The sequence below is a fragment of the Medicago truncatula genome, chromosome 3, assembly GCF_003473485.1.
Source record: "Medicago truncatula cultivar Jemalong A17 chromosome 3, MtrunA17r5.0-ANR, whole genome shotgun sequence".
NCBI classification, from domain to species: domain Eukaryota; kingdom Viridiplantae; phylum Streptophyta; class Magnoliopsida; order Fabales; family Fabaceae; genus Medicago; species Medicago truncatula.
This window is the reverse complement of record NC_053044.1, coordinates 11,948,395-11,969,795: the sequence shown is the minus strand read 5'-3', so window position 1 is coordinate 11,969,795 and position 21,401 is coordinate 11,948,395. Positions and strand designations below refer to the sequence as shown.

The window sequence follows — 21,401 nt, the reverse complement described above, 5'->3', positions numbered from 1 at the left end:
AGATGATTTCAGGTCAAGAATTGACTCAAAACCACCCCTCAATGAAGAAATTGTAAAAGAAAACCTAGAGAGAGAAAACTAGAGCCGACTTGTTGGAGAGGGCAAGATTCTATCAAGAGTTTCTTTTGGTTCGAACTCACTTAGAAGCTTAACTATTGCAGTGATAAATAAAACCAGAGTTTGTTAACCTCGACAAGAAACAGTTTCAAGAGCATATACCTAAGAGTTAAAGACCAGAAGGTGAAGCAAGTGGTTTTCATGCAATGCTTTTCCCATCGGTTTCGGTATTATCATCTCCACAATCTTAAATCCCTTCCTTACATGACTAATCGAAACTCTACAAACTGGACACTCAAATAACAAGCACATCGGGGACAGAATAATGGTTGTGCAAATCCAACTTGAATACCAGACATACTTGATATGAAAATTGAACAAATAGACAAAGATATGATATAAACAAATCGATAGGTGCGGTGAAAAATGTGTTTTGAATGAACGCACATACAGATATAAAAGGAAAAGTCTTGAAAATATTTCTGGCCAAAGCACAACAGTGGACAAAATGTAGAATAGCAAAGAAAAATAAGAGAACAAACATTTTTAAATTGAAACACACATAAATGAAAATATGCACAAGCATAAAATTGAAGACAAAAGAAGAAACACTGCGACAAAAACTTGTTATGCATCTAAGCATTAGCAAACACTGTACGACAAATAACTTGTTCTCACTTAATTGACAACAATCTCAAGAAACCGTGCTCAAGATGCATGAGACTCTAATCCACATCAAACCGTGCTCTCCAAATTAAATAAATTTTCAAAGGTTACTGTAAGAGTATTTATCGTAATACATTGTTATTACCTAGTCAATCCCCTTGATATAAACCTTCATTGACCTAAAGAGTTTTTTTTTTTTCTTTCAAACCACCATCAATTTTTCATTCAATACTACAAGGAAATAATATAATCCTTACAACACAACATCCACTTAAGTTGAGATCGGATCCCATCATGTTTTTAGTATACAAGTAAAATTTGTTTCTCTACGCAAAAGATTTGTAATTCATCCATTGATATTAAGTTATAACCACAGCGACCAAGGGAAACAAAAACATAGGAGGCAAAAAACCAAACCAGAAACATAAATATTTTAGAAGTTGAAAGATGCTAACACTCTTTTTTTCAACGGTCTCTTTAACCCTCACTCTTTTATTGAATGAAATTAACATGGTTCCTACACTTTAAAAATTGCACCCAAGTGTTTGTTGTTGTGTGCAAGTGTAAGTTATATATCCCACATCGGATAGAAAAGTAAAGGTTGAACACCTTATAAGTAAGAGGACCCATAAACCCATTGTCTTAAGGTTTTGGGTAAGAGTGTGGTGTCTCTCTTACTTGTGCGGTTGTTCTAGCCACGATGTGGTCGGTCCCCCAGACTCCCCTCGTGAAACAACGGTGTAGTGGTGGGACTTACGTTGATTTAACTCAATAAAAGAGTGAGCGTTAAGAAATCAACCGATGAAGAGTTTGCATCCAATGAAGACAAAGCTTCTTGAAGGCCAAATGGATCCTCTTCAATTATACAAACCATATAATTAGATTTATATTCTTTAACAATTATAGCTTTATTACCTCTTTGAGGTTCTATAACATCTCATACGATATTTTCATAACTACTAGCGAGTTCAACTCTCTTGAGCTCCAGACAATCCCAACTTCAAAAATAAAACAAGTTGAATTGTCTTTTCGTCAAAACTTCATAAGTAGAAATTTTGTTCTTAGACTTGAGTACTCTATTTAGAACATATCAAACAATTAATAAAATTTCCCTCACCAATGAGATACAATACCAAAATTGAACATGATTTAAACAACTGCCTCGGTAAAGATTCTAATTTTTTCTTTTCTGCTTTACCGTTCATTTCAGGATAATAAGATGCATTTGTTTCATGAATAAATGTGTACTATAAAGAAAACTCATTGAAAATGTGGGGATTATGTGCTTCTATCACCACGAGATTATTGTTTTTCTTATTAAATAATTTTTCAATCTTTATGTCTGAGTCAGCTCAATCTTATTCAGTAAAAATCTGAAATTTAGATTCTTTCTTATTTTTGGAGCATGCATTACGTCCTAGAGAATAATTTTCTTTTCGGATGTGAATTACAACTTCATATCTCCAATGTCAATGACCTTAATGATGTTATAATATTATAACAACATTTTCTTATTCTCAGCAGTAGCATATGTTTTGAACATCACATAATCATAACAAACTTGGCGTTATGCACTAGTGTTTATCCACCATTCACTTAATTCACAAACTAGAATGATTTGGGCCTGTTTGTTTTAGATTCTAGAAAAATGGATTTTCCTTTGTATTTTTAAAAATTGATTTTTTTTTTTTTTAAATTTACTCAAAAATAGTATAAGTTATTTCAAACTCATTTGACATTCACTAACTTAAATATTCATTGCTCGAGATTTTACATAGTAAAAATCACATATTTTTTCAAAATGACATCTTTCAAAAATGATTTTTATGAAAAGCTATTTTTTTACAGATTTTTTCAAAATTTTAGTATTAAAAAAAATTATAACCAAATGATGAAATACTTAGAATGACATTTTAAGATAAACTATTCAAATGGATTTTTCATTTGAATCTTTCATTGAAAATTTATTTGTTAAAAAAATTATAACAAAATCACATTACACTACCAAAATCTATTTTAAAAAAAGCTATAAGAAACGGGCCCTTAACTAGTCATATCAGTGAATTTCTCTTTCGTTAGGTTAGGCAGCAAAGTAGAAATTTACTTGTTTATATACTTGCGGGACATATGACATGGTTTCTCACAATTGTATTCAACCATGCCATTTCTTAATGGGGGCTCCTGATTTCCAATATAGGATCTTTTTGGGGTTCATATTCTCTTGGCAATTATAGTTATTTATTCACAGTGCGGTTCTGATTTTTGAAAATAAATTTCAAACATATTCAAAATCGCATCTGTGAATTTCTTATTGTTGTTGTTATAACAAGAATCACTTCATAAAGTTCAGTATATATATGTATTTCTAGCGTTTTTTATCCTTGTATTTACGGACAACGAAACCTCAATGAGTAAATTCTTTGGTAGACATAGCAGTCTGAAACGTCTTAAAATTGTTGTTTTTTGATTTACAAACCGTTGTATTTGGATTTTCAAATTCTATTTTAAAAAGGAATATCTACCGAAGTTGTTACTAGGTTGAATCACGACTAGGTCGCTCTCTTTAAGACGTTTCGTGGCACTGTCCAAAGTTGTGCAAGACAGACTATCAACCACACCGCCTCCAGGATAAAACAAGCTCAACTACAAATGGGTGGTTAACTGCTACACTGTAGAAAACCATTCGAGATTTACACCTCCAATATGGTGCAAAGACTATTCTTTTAATACTTAAACCACTTTAAAAATGTATTATTACCACCATTCTAACCTTTAAGTTCTCCAATATATCAATATGGCACTACGACCCCTCAAATATGGTGATTCTACCATTTCGATTTTTTATTTTTCCTCTCAAGTAGAAAAATATTAAAATAATATTTATATACCGTTAAGATCATTCTTAATTTCCACATGACATTATTATTTCAAATAGGGAGTATGATCTTAAAAGTATTATTTATTTCGAAGGGACATATGTTATCGAAGAGACTATGTTTTTAACATTTCTTAATTCTGAAGGGACATTATTCCGAATAGGGATTAAGGTCTTACGAATACTCTTATTTTTGAAGGGGCGGAAAAAGGAAATGAGGAGAATAATAGCTCGTGAACACAAGTTATATATGGTGAAGAGAGAAAGAGTTCTCGACAACTCAAACTGAACTACCTTAAGATACAAATGATAGCCCGCAACAGACCTTTCTCGGGGCATAGAAACTCTTTGGTGTAATTTTTTTTTAACCAAGTGAGAGTCCTCTATTTATATAGAGATTTTGTAACTGTTTTAGCAAAAATTGCGGCAACAATTACTCTAATGGATAAGATTAAAAAGGAACTTATCCATTAATCAGTTCAACAACACTTGTAGATAGGATCAAAAAGAAACAAATCCACAAAAGTGGAGGAAACAAATTCATTGGATTTGAACGAAGTAAATATAAGAAATTCAATTAAATTCTTATTCATATTCATATTCTTAGCACAATCACCATAAGCTAAATTTAATTATGGGAAGTGATATTCACGAATAAAAATAATAATTACTATTATTTTTATCATTATCAAGCATTTAAAATTAAATACCGAAATTTAAACATTACGGTGTGTTCTATTTTATGTGAGACCCACACTTTACTTTTTCAATTCACACAACTATATCAAAGTATAATTTTAATCTTTCAATTTTTCTTCCAACATGACACCAATGTTTTAAAGGAACAAAGATTGTTGTGACATGGTTTTTGACTTGGAGTATCCAGAAAAGCAAAGTTACAAATACTCGGAGGCGGAGCAGTTAATTTGCATTTGTAACTTTCGTGATAATATCCGTTTCCAGATATAGTTAAATTAACAAGTGTGTGTTGTATTTTGATATACAAAGAATTTATCGGTTCAGAACTCTACAATATTCAATGATCAAAGTATTCATCTTGTTAAAATCTGAAAAGGGCTTAGCGCAATCATCATCATCAGCGTCAAAGAGAGAATAGAATCGGGTAAATCATTGTTACAAACAGTCCTGAGATCTCACAAATAAATGACAACTTAGTGGAAGTAACAAATAAATGAGGCAGCTGATGAGTGAAAACTAAGATTGTTTAATTGCGGAAATATAACTCTGGAAATCTCGTAAGTGTAGCTCAATTAATAGCTATCAAAGACATTATGTGTAAGGGTTGGGGTTTGAACCCCAGATTCTCCATTTCTCCACGCATAATGTGAATGAATCTAGCCACTAAATTACTCCAAGCCAAAGTACTCCACATCGGCGACCATGGTTTACGGGATGAGATAATACCGCAACGCAGACAAAAAATGGCTACCGAATTTGATTTGTGTTGGCGCTCTCTATCTGCTAATAAAAGCTCCATTTTTTTTTCTTTTTCTTTTTTCCCATAACATTCAACATGGAAACCATCTAACTTCGTGCTTTCTTGGTCAAATTCATCACATTTCAACCATTTTCAACCACCAAACATAAGGTATTTTATTACGAAAGTATTTGTCCTTTAACGGCCTCTTTCATGATTTGTAACCTGAATTGTTTTTATGTTTGGCTCCATATAAAAATGAAATTTAAACATTGTAAGAACTAAATTAAAACAAGTTATAACGTGCAAAATTAAAAGAACGAGTAATGTAGGAGTCAAAGCATTATTTTCAAAGTAACACTACAATACTTTTTTATTACAATACCACACCCATGCACATGCATTTTTTTATCAAAATCCAAACGGATATTCAAGAAATCCAATTGATAAATTGGAAACAAAGGTTGTTTTATTTAAAGTAGTACATGCATGATAATGCATGGTTGGTTTTAGACATATCATTCTTAAGTGGCAATTTCCAAAGCCATCTTAAGGTAGTCTTGTTCTTTAGATTTAGAGGCAATCTTGAACAAACTTTTTACTGCAGTGTTTGATCCAATTTTGAAGTACCGTTCTGCTTCGGCTACAGAGGCAAAACACCACCCATATTCGACATCAGCATTAGCATAACGAGCACAAAAGTTCCCACTTCCCTTCTTGATGCACTCGGCATGAGTTTGACATAAGTTAGGATGTTCCTCGATCATCTTCATATTATGTTCAAAACCAAATGGATTCTCGCAAGTACCTCCATATAGATAATAAGGGACACAGCGACAATTTCCGAGGTAGCCACATGGATTCGTGTTAAATGGTGAACAAAAGGATCCCACGGACGAACAGAACTCTGCTTCAACATTCTTTGTCTGAAACATTACTACAAAATGGCGAGGGCAGTTAAAGTTGGAACTAATACATACATTATACATCCTCCGATCATTATTTTAAGAAAAAAATCAACATTTTAGTTTCATTCATTAATTGATGTATGTGGTCTATAATAAAGATCATATATAATATAAACTTGCAAAAATTATTATATATGTGTAATTTATATGCATTAACGCAATAAAAAGAACGGTGCACACCTAATACACATTAAAAAATAAGTGTCTTGCTAACCAGTGTCTTAGGGCATTCGTTAAGGATTCTACAAATAGAAATTATGTTTTGAAAATATAAGATATTACTTTTAACTAAGTAATAATTATACAACTTTTTCATAAAAAATTGTTTGTTTTGGATGCTTAATTAACCAATATCCATGGGACACCGGTTAGCATTCTCCAAAAAATAATAAGAACCTGGATGCTTTCAAATCAAAAGGTTGTCAACGAGATTTCAAATATTATTATGGGAAAGATTAAGGCTATGTTAAAAGAAATACATACAGAGTGTGGTAACCAGGAATAGAGCCAAAGTAATGAGCTTAACATAAGTCATTGTTTAATCAGAAGAAAGAATTATTTGAAATGAACTTAGCTTATTGTTGCATTAGTTCATTGTTACATGCATCAATTTATAGAGCGGTCCATTTACTAGCTGGCACTACAGTTCCCTTATTAAATTGAGAAATAAGGAACACAAGTTGAGTAAATTAGTTGTTAGGAATATTAAATTGAGATGAGAAGCATGGAACACGAGTTGAGTATATTGAAATATTTTATTATTTTATTATATTATAATATTATTATGTGAGTAAATATCGTAATAATAATTGTATTAGTTATTTATCAATTGTGATCTTTAATTGATTAGTGATAAAATTAAGTGATAATGTTATAAGTTTCTAATTAGATAATTGATTAAACATTTGATTAATTGATATGGACTCAATATGAGTTGATGTCTAGATGACTCGTTAACGGAATAATGAGAAATAACAATGGTCATTCAATATAAAAGAGAGTACGGTCCTCAATACATCGTACACGGCAAACTATCTTTTCTTCCGATCTGAACTTGAGGCATAAAGGTACCGGTTAAAGAAGAACCAAATCAGTCGCCGCTAACCTATGTTGTGTGTTTCATATCACCTCATCTCTCCGTTTCAGACCGTTCATGTTCAGAAGGTTGTCATTAGAGCTTCATTCAGGTATTCTTAATACCTAATTGTTAATATCCTTGATAAATCAAACATGTCTTAGATCAAATCATAATCATATTCAATGTTTTGATTTGCTTCCGCACATTGGCACGTGGTCGAACTTGCACTGCCTTAAGGCTCTGCGCCTGAAGGAGCACGTGAACTTGCATGCACCACACCACACAAATGCTCACCCCTACGCGAGGATCACGCTATGCGTATCCTCCTCCGTCCCTAATCACAAGCCGCATAACCCGGAGGCCGTTATGACCAACGCGTGCCTATATAAGGGTGAACTTGCTTCACCCTCAAGGTACATTCTCATTTTCCAGAACATTATTTCACATTCTTTCTCAGTTCCATTACTAACTTGAGCGTCGGAGTGGTAACATGCATGCATGCACCTTTCATTCCACCACGAGGACTCATCGTCGTCGTGCCGGAAGTAGTTACCGTCTTATCAGAGAATTCTATGTCGCCGTTACCACTCAAATTTTATTCTTTTCTTAAAAAAAAATCAAATTTTATTCTCGGATATAAAATATTTTTAGGAATAGAAAAAATTTCCCAAAAAAATAGTGAGAATAAAATTCTCATGAAGATCATAAACTCATGTGTAACTACCTAATATAATCTCTATTTTTAGGAGGGTGTATTGGATTAGGATTTTAAAGGACAATTTTTGCTTAAAAAAGTCTCAAAGCATTTATAAAATTGGCTTATTTGATTCAATAGTCCCTTAAATAATTTCAAGTTTTCATTTTGGTCCCACAACTAATAAAACATATATTTTGGTCCCTCACTTTTTCCTCCGTTTGCCAAATAATAAATCACGGGTGTTAAATTTAACCCCAAATGATATTTATGGTGGACCAACCTTAAAAGTGGTCCACCATAGACCCTATTTTTTTTTTAATATAAACCGTTTGATCTTTTTTATTAAAGGAGGACCATTAGATCATGCAGGTCTACTTATCTTATTGTGAACCATCGACATCTAACATTATATCCCATTTTTCATCTTCTTCCTTCAACTCATTCATCATCTTAAAAAAAAACAAAAAAAAAAACAACCCAGCACAATGAAGGGGCAACGGTGGAACCAACAAATCACCAATTAAAAACATTTCTTCCTCTGTTTATCTTTTTCACCCAAATCGCATTTCATTCATGCTCTTAACTTTCTCACACATTCCTTCTTCTTCATAAAATCAAATCAACGTGAAAAAACTGAAAAACCATATCAATTAAAACAAAAACAATAGTGAAATCAGCGAATTCCTCAATCTCAAATCACCAATTCCAACACCAACACAAATTCCTCAATCCCTTCAGATCTATTCCTCTGTTATCTGGGATGGTTACTCATGTAATTCTGACATAGATCTCCCAGGTCAACAGCTTCTTCAGATTGAGAAATCAGCGAAATTGATTTTACGGCTGCGGTTTGCTGTTGGTGTTACTGACTCATTTACGGTGGTGGTTGTACGGTCTCATTTGCGGCTGAGGCTTGATGTTGGTGGTGGTACTGGCTCATTTCCAAAGTCAAATTGTTTAATATCTTCTTTTTATCTTTTATCTTCTGTATTGGGAGATGGTGAATTGTTAACAAGGATGTTTTTTTTACAAGTGTTAACAATGATGTTGGTTGTATCTATGAAGTTGAAGAAGAAAAGAACAAGAAAAAAATCCGTAACAGTACAGAAAATGAATTTGGTGTGGCCATGTTTGGTTGTATACATGAGGTTGTATTTATGAGGTTAAAGTCTGGGTTTTGTTGTTGGAGAAGTAAAGTGCTAAAAAAAATGTGATGCAAATGAATTTGGAGTGAGATTTTGATTCTATTGGATGAAGATTTGGATTTAATTTTTTTATTATTTTTTTGGGTTTAATTGAGTATAAAGATGGATGAATGTGATGAAGATGAAGAAATTAGTAGGAAGAAGATGAATAAAAAGGAAAGTAAAATATGTGTTTATGGTCCATTATAAAATTTAATGGTCTTCCATGAAATGGTCCCCTTTATGTTCATAATGATCAAAGGGATAAAATTGAATAAATTAATAAGGTCTACGGTGGACCATTTATAATACTGGTCCATAATAGACATTTAAGGTTAAAGTTGACAGAAAGGATTTATTTGATAAACGGAGAAAAAAGTGAGGGACCAAAATGTACGTTTTATTAATGGCTTAATACATGCTTTGGTCTCTTAACTTATTTTTGAATTTCATTTTGGTCTCTTAACTTTAAACCGTCTCAATTTGGTCCCATAACTTTACCTCTCTTTACCTAAGTGGTCCCTTCTGTTAGTTTTTTTAACAGAAGGGACCACTTAGGTAAACAGAGGTAAAATTATGGGACCAAATTGAGACGGTTTAAAGTTAAGGGACCAAAATGAAATTCAAAAATAAATGTTAATAAATGTTGTAACTTTGAACTTATTTATGGTTTTCTTTTTACTGTGATAATTAATTAGCTTTGAAATTTTAATATACTTATGATAAGAATAAGTAACTAGAGATAAAGAAAATAAAAAAGAGATAAGCCATGGAATTTTAAAAAGCTTGCCTAGATTTCTAGGGAGGTTTCTTTTCCTCTTTAAAATAGAAGGATTTTCATTTGATGAACTTGTTGTATTTTCATGAGTGTGCTTTCCAATCCGATTGAACAGCATAAAATTTTGAGCACTTCCACTTATTCTCACCGTGCTTCCTATAAAAGTGCTTTTTTATCCCTGTTAAATCTCCCAAAGCCCTTGAAGGATGATTATGAACACGGGTCTTCTCTGGACACACATACACTCTCTTCCTTATTTCTTTACTTGTTCTTTGTTTCAGCTTCCAAGGTAGGTTATATCCACGTCGATGAAGTTGAAGATTTTGATTCCTTTGAAAATCCTTTTAAACAGATTTCACACACGAATCTGTTTGTTGCCATCAATGGTTTTGGTGATAAAGATATCACTTCTGCTTCAGGATGTGCATGTGCATATAATTTAATCTATGAAACACTAACATAGACACAAAATATTGATGCAGACACATATCAACACGATTAATAACTCGAGAAAAAAATTAATTTATTGAATAGAAATATATGTTTTGATTTGTTGGAAACTGAACAACCTTTCAATCTGAAGTGTTATATGTTACATAGTATATAACAAATCATTTGCTTCTTAATTATTATATATAAAAAAAAAAAAAAAAAAAAGCTTAATACATGCTTTGGTCCCTTAACTTATTTTTGAATTTCATTTTGATCCCTCAACTTTAAACCGTCTCAATTTGGTCCCATAACTTTGCCTTCGTTTACCTAAGCGGCCCCTTCTGTTAAAAAAACTAACAGAAGGGACCACTTAGGTAAACGGAGGTAAAGTTATTGGACCAAATTGAGACGCTTTAAAGTTAAGGGACCAAAATGAAATTCAAAAATAAGTTAAGGGACCAAAGCATGTATTAAGCCTTTATTAATTGTGGGGCCAATATGAAAACTTGAAATTATTTGAGGAACCATTGAATTAAATAAGCCTATAAAATTTTATAGGATTTTAATGACTTTCATGATTTTAAAAGACTATCAAAATTTTCAATTTGGATTTCAATGGATTTACATCATAATATTTTAAAGAATTTAAAAGGATTTTATGGATTCATAAGATTTCAAAAGATTTTATGAATTTTAAAAACTCATTGAAAATGAATGATTTCGTCAATTACCCCCCCGAAATTCACAAAACGTCAATTACCCCCCACCCCCGAAATTTTACACCGTTGGTCAATTTGGTCCTTCTGTTAAGTGGTTTAGTTAAAGGTGATGATGTGGCTATTTGATGATGACGTGTCAATGCTTGCTTGTAGGGGTTAAATGACTGAATTATAAAAGTCGCTTTTAAGATTCTTTTTATTACTTTCCCCCAAATATAACCCTAATTTCATACACAACGTTCTGAAACCCTTCTTCTTTTTCTCTCCCTTTCAACACTGATATCCAACGAAGAGTCACCGGAAACCACCGCCAATCGCTGCCGTGAAGCCCATCGCCGTCATCTAAAACGCCGTCGTCGTCCCTTCAGTTCTAGATATCACCATCTTCATCATTCTGTCACCGTAAGAGAACATGTATGTAAGGTACACTTCTCATAAGTCCTGAAAATTTGTTGCTCTGTTTTTGGTCTAAAAAAAACTACCATAGTGGTGGAAATCTTACTGTTTTTATATCTAAATCTTACTATTTGATGGGTTTTGCATGTTAAAGATTATATTTTTTTGACAAATAAGGTTGATATGGAAATGATCTCTTTTACCATTTTAATCATCATATTATTGTTTATATGTGATATTATAGTATTTGAATGTTATTAATTTCTTTGATTTTGCATGTTTATCATGTTTGTTTTTTTAGGGTTAAGTTGTTATTTTTCAGGGATTTTTTTGACGTTTTGCAAACTTTAGGGGGGTTTTTTGACGAAACCTGCAATTTCCGAGGAATTGACTATTTACTCTATTCTCAATACATACTCTTTTTTTTTAATTCTTTTTTTATGAGAGATAGAGATAGGAAGAGAGAGGGGGAGAAAAGAGAGGAGAGAGAGAAGGGAAGAGAGAGAGAAGAGAGAAGGGAGAAGAGAGAAGGGAGAATGGAGAAGAAAATGATAGCAAGGGGTGTCTATTGGATTAAAATTTTAGAGGAAAATTTTTGCTTAAAAAAATTCTCAAAGATTTTAAAAGATTTTATAGGATTTTAATGACTTTCATGATTTTAAAAGACTATCGGGATTTTCAATTTGGATTTCAATGGATTTACATCATAAGATTTTAAAGGATTTTAAAAGATTTTATGGATTTATAAGATTTCAAAAGATTTTATCAATTTTAAAGACCCATTGAAAATGAATGATTACAACACTCTCTCTATCATAATATTATCAATACAAACTCTTTTTTTTTTTTTTTTTTATATAAGAGATAGACGAAGAGAGAAGGAAGAGAGAGAGAGAGAGAGAGAGAGAGAGAGAGAGAGAGAGAGAGAAATCTCAATGTCTTCATGAAAGACTTATTCTTGTTAAAATTTCACTAGAAAATCTCAAAATTTGAATGATTTTGAATACCATGAGACTTTTTTTAAGTGATGAAAAATCTTGATTGAATACCTCAAGACTTTTTTAAAATGACAAAGAATCTTAATTGAATACCACGAGACTTTTTTAAATTACAAAGAGTATTGATTGAATACAACAAGACTATTTCATAATTAAAAAGTCTTTTAAAATCTTAGAATTCTAATCCAATACATCCCCCTATTCTTGATAATATTATCATGTTCTATGGATGGTGTATTGAATTGAGATTTCATGGGATTTTTAAAGACTTTTAAAAATAAAAAAGTCTTTGTGGTATTCAATCTAGATTTTTATTGAATATAAATAAATCTTGTAGTATTCAATCAAGACAATCATGACTTTTTTTTCAGAACAACGAAATTTGGTGGTATTCAAATGAGATTTTGGCTCATTTAAAAAATGTATGTTGGTATTAAAAGTATATATATTTTAATGGATTTTTTTATGGAGTAAATTTTGTGAGACTTTTTAACTAAAAATACACATAACATGCTCATTCAACGATCTCACAAATATCCTTGAGATATTAAAGACTCCCATAATTTTTGTTTTATTCTTGTCTCATACCACACTCATAGATTTTTCTTGTTATTATTCATATGCTCTCACTAATATTATTCTATTCCATGTTCATCATGCTTATTCATAAGTCTTTTTCTTGTACACGTTACAGATTTTTAAACTTAACATTCACAGTAAATATTACAGATTTTTAAGTTTTACGATTTTGTAAGTCAATTTTTTTCTCCTAATATATCATTATTTTTTTTTATCATAGCGTTTTGTTGTTGTTTGTATCTTATTTTTTTATTTTTTAAATGTTATTGTTTGTATACCATACATTACTTTACAACGTATTGGTATAATTATTAGTAGTATTAATATTTTATTTTGATTTTTTTTTTACAGAAGTAACTTGTTATTATTATTATTTTTTGAAAGAAGAAGTAATTTGTATTATTATAGTTATTATTAGCCAATTTCATATTTTAAGTTTATAATTGTTTTCATTCACTCTTGTCATTTGAATTTTTCTTAAGAGTATATGTGGTCCTCTCAAATCTTAAAATTTCATAAAGTCTATTGAACTCTTTACAAATCATAAATCTGTGTTATAAATCGATTCAAATCTTGCGTTCAAAATCCTTATTATAAAAAGTCATTAAATCTTTTAAAATTCGATAAAATCAACACAATCACACAAAGGTACCGTTTGACCCAGCTTTTTTTCAGCTTCTCTACAATTTTAAGGAGAAGCTAGGCCAAACACAATATCAATAAAGTACCTTCGAAAAAAAGTACATTTATTTAGAAGGCATAAAATTGAATGAATTGGGCTTTAACCAAAAGTTGTTGAATACTACTTCAAAAAACTACTTCTCCGTGATTTATTTCACAAGCACCGCTCTTCAACTCATGCAGGCAACCTTTTCTTTTATTTTTTTATATTATGTTTCAATTTGTTTTTTTCTTCCATTTAATTTTTTTAACCAGTCCATATAATTTTTTTTAAAGGAGGATCAATTTAATTTTATTATATATTTTTGAAGGAATTTTATTATCTTTTATCACTTATATATTTAATTTTAATATCGTTTAATTATCACAACCTCACAAATATTTTTATTAATGCTGTCATTGAATGACACCAAATATTTTTACTCCCTTTCTTCAATCTCACAAATACACACACGTTAGCGTATTTTATGTCTGCATGTCTGTTTTTTCGTTACGCTAATGCATATAATTTTTTTGGTGTTGCGTAATGCGTATAATTATTATTTTTATAAAATTTTGATTTTAATTAAAAGTACAAGTATAGATGCCTAAAAAATTTATTCTTATATATATATATATATATATATATATATATATATATATATATATATATATATATATATATATATATATATATATATTGTACACATTTATATTGTAACAAACTATGCATATCTTTCTCTTATTAAAAAACTTAAACATATCTTTCTCAATAACACCAACAATATAACAAATATAATATCGTATAATATAAATTTTTATCTTTTTAAATGACACCAAAAATATGATATTCTTATAACAAAATTTGTTATACAATATAATTGGAAGAAAAAAAACTATTATCTAGCTTAACTCAGTTGATATAGACAATGCATAAATATATGCAAGGTCGCGGATTCGAACCCCGGACACCACCAAAAAATAATAAATTCAAAGTTTTGTACAATATTTTGTCAAACAACTTTTAACTTAAAAATAACTTTAGAACTAAAAAAATAAAGAAAACCAAACAGCTTTGTTTTTTTTTTTCTTAAAGGGCTTTATTTTAACTTTGTTTTAAAGTAGCTTTTAGACCGAAAAAAAGTCTGACCAAAGAGAGCTTTGTTATAGCTTTTTTAAGGAAAAAATCACTCATTTAAAAAAAAAAATCACTTTTAAGAGTTTTGCATTCATTTGTTACAACTTTTTAAAAAAAAATCAAAATCTAAAAATAACGAAACATATATAAGAGTTTTTCTAAAAAAATATATGTGAGAAGCTCTTAAGAGCAACTTCTAAAAAAATAGATTTTTTTTAGAGAAGAGAGAAAATATTGTTTAAAAGATTGAACTAATTTTGTAACAAAACATCTCTTTTATATAGTTATATCCAAACAAATTAGATTATTTATTTAAAAAAATAATTTTTATTACGATTAACAAACGTAAAATAAATTCTGATTTTTCATAAAATTACTAAAATATAATTTTTAAATTATTTTATGTCAAAATCACTTTTATTTTAATCCGTAACAAACGGATTCTTTTGCCAAAATAATCTTTTAATATTAATAATTAGTTTAATTAACACAAAATAAAAATAAAATTAACCCCTTTCCGTTTCGCAATTGTGACAAAACTCACGCACGCCTACTGTCTCTCATCCACGTTAACGGCGGAGAGCGACTGAACACCACCGTAACATCTTCGCCGGCGGAAATGTCACTAGTTGATTACGCTTCTTCCTCAGATGATGACGACGTTCCAGAACCCACCGAAGAACAACGAAACCAAAAACAGAAACCCCAACTTCCTCAACAACCTCAACCTCCACAGAACCTGTATGTAATTCCTTTATTATACTTTTTTAACTTGTTCAATACCTTTATTTTTGTGGTAACCTTGTATTATTATTATTATTTATATATATTTCAATGAGATATGAAGAATTAGGGGATGAGTTGCATTAGCTATTGTCCTAATTTGAATTTTCAGATTTTATGTTAAGATGAAAATACAATTTATTGGTGAGTTAATGTTAGGTCATTACTTAAAATTCTAGTGTTTTATTTTCACTTATTCCCGCCTGTGAAGCACGGGCACTCCTCGGACTAGGTGTGTCCCGGTGTCGGACACGCGTTAGTGTCAGACACGACACCTATTATTACACTGAATTATATCATTTGTCAAATTATTATGCGATTCGGTGTCCGGTGTCCTTTTCTATGTCCGTGCTTCATAGATTCCCGCGGCTCAGTTGATATGGACATTGCATTATATGCAAGAGTCAGGATTCGAATCTCGGATACTCCATTTATTCACCTTAAAAAGTGAATTTCTAGCCACTATACTACTTGACTATAAACATGAAATTGGATTTGTAAGTGCAACTCAGAGAGTAGTTGCAGGGTTATTTGATATGCTTGGGAGTGGGTTTGAACCTGGGATTCTCCACTTCTCAGTACTTGGTGTGTGTGATTTTCGCCGTTAGGCTCTTTATAATAAATAAAAGAAAGGAATTTGCATAAAGACAAAGGGTAGTTTGTGTTGTGGCTATGATGAGGATAATGTGTAATGTATGACTTGAAAGGTAAAAATTGAGAAAATATAAAACTGGCATAGGCTAGGAGGGATTTGTGTTGATTTCTTAGACTTGAAACGAATCTGAAATCGAAAAGTTTGATGTTGGAAAGTATGGATGATTGGTTATTTTTTGTTATTACTCTTTTATAGACAAATGTTAGTGGTTAACTTGATACGGGAGAAGGGATTTGGTTATGGTTAGCTTTCTGGTTTAATTCATTTTTTAGTGGAGAACAAGGATGGGGAAGGGGAGGTTAATCCCTTTTAAAAGTTCTCTATTTGAAACAAAATGCAGGAAATAGGTGGTGCAGTTGATAGTATAAACCAAGGATAGGGTTTGAGGGTCGATCCCCACTAACGCTTAGTAGAAAGGTGGGAGGGAAGGGGTTTAACGGTAAAAGTAGGAGGAAAGGAAGGAGGAATGGCCTTTTTTTTTTCTAGCTGGCACACACACAAACTCTATTTTGATATTAAAGTTCTGCATGTGTTTACCGATAGTTTCTTCAAGCGACTGTCTTTGATGGCTATTCGAAGATATTGGCGATCCTTTAGAAAAATATTAAGATAGGAAGTTAGGTACCATTTATTGTGAGAAAGATGGTACAATCTCATTTTAGTAGTTTGCGCTTGTTTGGATAAGACCTGTAGAAGCTAATGGAAAAGTAAATCAAAGGATAGAACTAGTGCCTAATAGTTAGCGATAAAGAGAGACTAAGAAAAACCATAGACTAGATCATTAATAAGGAGTTAGATTTAAATAAGTTGTCGTTTGACATGATTTACTAGAGGAACTAAGAAAAATCACAGGTCTGACCATTTAGAAGGATTTAGATGTAAACAGTTAGTCATTATACATTTTTTACCATAGGACATTATGACATTGTTTGATCATCTACGTAAACGACCCCACCTAGTGGGAAGGCTTTTGTCGTGGTAGTTGTTGTTTTGCCATGATATTTCAAATTACTTCAAATGGAGAGTCCATGATCTTCAGAATATGTTAACAAGTTTTTAGGGAATTTTTTTTATAGGTATATATTCCGATTGTTTGTTCTTGTTGGTGGTATTTTTGTCAGCTGCTGTGGTATATGGTTTTTGTTGTTGTGGCTGTAGGTTGTTTAGGGTGCTTCACATTGCAACTATAAAGAGGATTGTGGTATTTTATTCTAGGTCTTGTGTGTAAGTCCTGTTTGGTACAATTTTTGTCTGGCCCTGTTATGTTCTTGAAATTTGTTAGTTGGGTTGAACTGTCAAATTGGTAAGGTGAGGCTTGATGCTTTTCAGCTACTTTTGTTGGTTTCACTAGGTCTTGGTTGCTTTTAGTGACCTTCGCCTCTGATTGTAGGCAGTTTGTTTCGTGTCATATTTTCACAATTTTGAGGTTCATAAGTCATTGGTTTGGTAGCCGTTCTTCGTCTCTGTTTATGCTTGTGTTACGTTAATATTATCTGTTTGCCAAAGATGATTTTAATATGGTCTCGCGTTTCATGGTGAGCCCTGTTTCTGTGGGAGATTCAGTTTGTCTTCCTGAGTTTGAACCGTGGATTAAATTTTGATTGATTGAAGACTTTAAACCAATGGTAGTGACTGTTAAATTTGGTGTTGACTTGGGTTGAAGGGTGATGCTCCTGTGTTATGCATACTAACTTTTGGATCTGATGCGGATTGCAATGGCTTCTTGACCATTGATAGATTCTAGATTAGCTGGTGGTTGTTGCAGTGACTTTTCTCTGTTCTTTTAATGGATGTTCTAAATAAAATTTAATTTTTCGAGTAAAAAAAATTAATGAGCCAGATCCCATTAAAACACTGTTTCACCCTGAAAAATACAAACTAAAGACATGGGGATAAAACATATAAATGGTGTGTTACTGCAACAAATTTTCTTGCGTGAAAAGTCAAATTCAAAATAGTCATAACATAAATTATCGTAACATTTCACCTTTTTTGATAAAACATTGTTTTCTGTACTCAGTATTTATGCACTTTTGTGTAGGACAAAATCTGGATCATCATCCAACCAGCGGCTAGAAAATAAACCACAGTCATCTTCCTCTTCAGTGGAGAAACTTCCTGACGCTTCACTTCTATTGAATTCACCTGCTGTCCCATCGAGTTTGATGAATGCTAGTGATCACTCCTCTCGAGTTGCTGCAGCTCAGGCTGAAAATGCTTCACGTAAGAGAGACTCAAACGGAAAGGCCTCCTCTTCCAATCGTAGGAAAGTTCCTAGAGCAAACCCGCCTCGTTCAAGGAATATACCAGAAACAGCCGCTGGTATGCTGGTTCCACCTCAGCTCAGTGGAAGGTTAGTAGTGTTTTGTACTTGTGTTTAAGATGGCTGTCTGCTTGTTAATTTACTTGTGCATCTGTTGCTGGCTACGTAAAAATTAGATGTCTTTTCTTCATATCTGAGATTAGTAGATGCTTAATTGATGAGGGGTGACATAAGGTTGTTTTCTTCATAAATTGCAAACTTCAAAGTTTAAAAGAGTTATGCTGTGTTGTCTCCTTGTAATTTTGATTTCATCAATAAAATGCTGTTTTTTCTACTTTTCTTATTGTTTAGTATACTTTGTTATTTTATTTGTGGGTGTATGCATTAATATTTTGATAAAAGGAATTCTTCATTAAAGAAAAGAGAAGGAAAACAAAATAATATTGAACGAAACATACATCATCTCCAGGATAGATATCCCTTTGTTAAAACCATGACCCGAAACCCATGATAAGAGTAGCTTCTACTGAAAAAAGATTGGTATTATTGAAGAGGTGAACTTCCAAGTATTCATTTGAGTTGCATCAACAACAAACATAGCTTCTGAACTTTTGTTACAAAGAAACATAATTGCTGTTGAACAACCTAAGCCGTTTGTTTCAGCTCATGGCATTTGTCAAATAACAAGCATCAGACCTAATTTTCTAGAAGACTCGTTGGTAGAACTAGAACACTAGTAGAATGAAAATAGGAGGGAAAAAAAACAAAATATGGTGTATTATTCAGAAATGATCCTTCGTCAAGTTAAAAGAGGTAGAGGAAGACCTAGGAAAACTATTAGAAAAACCATTAGAAAGGATTTAGAGGTCAATGAGTTGGATCCAAATTTGGTGTATGATAGAACACTATGGCGTCATTTGATCCATGTAGCCGACCCCACTTAGTGGGATAAGGCTTGGTTGTTGTTGTTGTTGTTGTATTCAGAAATGATCCTTCTGATGATTTCATGAACTTGTTAGGATGATAGAGAGGAATTAAAGTAGTTGCAAATAGTTATGTTAGTTAGTTTGAACTTTGAAAGAGTTATAACTTTGAAAGAGTTATATATCAAATGAGAAGTTATGTGAAAGGGAAAACCCTTGAAGGAGAAATCTCTCCCCATTCTCAATCATTTATTCAATAATATTGTTTCTTCTTTTCATTTGTTTCATTCAGTTTCCCATTTTCTCTCTCTAGGTTCATAACAGTTTGGTATATGTAAATCTTGTTTTCCATTCTCCCTCTTGATTTTGCTTGCAATAATCTGAATTCGGATTCCGGGTCTTATAGATAGTTTTGTTCTGTTCTATCTATTCTTCATTTTTCTGTTCCAGTTCGAAATAGAATAGTAAGTTATTGCATTCATGCTATTTATCATTTTCCCCCACTGTTTAGTTATTAATTTCCATGATTTCATTGCTTTCACTAGTTAAAAAGTCAATAACCTGCAGATTGTTCTGATAACTAAGTAGATAATCGCCTCGCATATGTTGCCATTCCTTTTTGTACTATTTGCTAACTTATGCTTCGGTACAATGCATTAGATATATTGGATTTATTGCGTCTTGTTATTTTATGTTTATTCTTTTTTTTATAGATAACATGTTCTTGGCTTAATAAAGCTATTTGATAATGAGTTATACATGTTCTCGTATCTGAAATTGCTATTGTGTTCTTTCTGAAATATATAATATTAATGAATTTCTGATTTTATATTTTTCAGGAAAAACGTTGTTACTGAAGACATAAGCAAGCTATTTGTCCGAAAACATTAGGAACATCCATCTCCGTAGAAGTTTATGAATTGAAATCAATGATGGGTGAGAAATCACACCTAAAGATACAAGAACAAACAATCTTTGAAGCTTGTTTATATCCTTACTGCAGGGTAGTTTTTAGTATTATTCTGTTAACTTCCAGCTTAGCAATGTAAAAGAAAAAATTGTAGGTATGATTTACTTTGCATCATCTTTTTTGAGATTTGCAGGTATGATTTACGGTGTGTTTGGATCCACAATGAGTTCCATCAACGATCGATGTGTTTGAACTATGAAGTTATAACTTGAATTTCCATATGTGGAAGTAAACACTTGCTTAGAATTTCAGAGAATACTACTGATAAATTGTGAAAAAGTGATTAGATCGTGAGAGAAAATTGTTTCTAAACAACTACTCCCTCCGTTTCAAAATATATGTCCATTTTAGAGAAATTTTTTGTTTCAAAATACATGTCCATTTCATAGTTTAAGGATGCATTTTATCTATTTTACCCTTGTCTACCAATTAATTGGATTCTAGATTTTCTTCACAATAATTATTTTCCACTAATAAATGTAGACCCAATTTTAAGTAGATTTACTCATGCACTCTCCCAAGAAATTATTTTCCCATGACTACTCCACTCTAATCTATCGTAACTAACTACTTCTAATTAATTGGACTCTCTAATTTGTTTATAAAAATTGAGTTTTTATAATTAAAACTACTGAGAAAAAAAATGGAAAACAAAGGAAAGTCTGTGAAAGTTGAATCTCTGCACAACGAAAGAGTTGAAGACTCTTTTGAGAGCATACAATATGAAAGGGTTGAAGACTCTTATATATAGTGAAATTATAAGTGTTTTTGAAAAAATGTTGGGAAAAACAAATTTTAATTTAACTTTGGTGGTAAACATTTTAAGATTAGAGTATAAATTTTGGAGGGAAGTTTTTCAATTGAATTTAAAAAAAAATTGATAACCGAAGCATGACAAGAGAAGTTGAAAAAAAATTGTATTGGCATGCTATTTTCAATACATAACCGCAATAAAAACAATGTGATTTACTAGATGAACCATATGTATTGGTATTGTCGGTATGTATTGGTATTGAAGGATGATTGAATTTAATTAATTTTGGTATTGGTATTGGGAGTAATTATGAGATGGGGTAAATAAATGTAAAATAGAGGAAATCAAAGACAAGGGTATAATAGGAACTTTTGTGTCAAACTAGCTTGT

At 31.5% G+C, this 21,401-nt stretch overlaps 2 protein-coding genes across 2 annotated transcripts; one reads left to right on the top strand and one right to left on the bottom strand.

Moving 5' to 3' along the window:
• Positions 1 to 5,354: 5,354 nt before the first annotated feature.
• On the bottom strand, positions 5,355 to 6,645 carry LOC25490436 (albumin-1). Its single transcript, XM_013603861.3, has 2 exons — positions 6,488 to 6,645; positions 5,355 to 5,973 (listed from the first exon to the last, which is right to left on the bottom strand). The coding sequence occupies exons 1-2, from the start codon at positions 6,537 to 6,539 to the stop codon at positions 5,561 to 5,563; spliced, it is 465 nt and encodes a 154-aa protein (XP_013459315.1). The 5' UTR covers positions 6,540 to 6,645; the 3' UTR covers positions 5,355 to 5,560.
• An 8,522-nt stretch (positions 6,646 to 15,167) lies between these two features.
• LOC25490434 (uncharacterized) lies at positions 15,168 to 20,569 on the top strand. Its single transcript, XM_013603859.3, has 3 exons — positions 15,168 to 15,404; positions 18,143 to 18,454; positions 20,127 to 20,569. Exons 1-3 carry the CDS (start codon positions 15,283 to 15,285, stop codon positions 20,176 to 20,178), a joined length of 486 nt encoding a protein of 161 aa, XP_013459313.1. The 5' UTR covers positions 15,168 to 15,282; the 3' UTR covers positions 20,179 to 20,569.
• Positions 20,570 to 21,401: the final 832 nt, after the last annotated feature.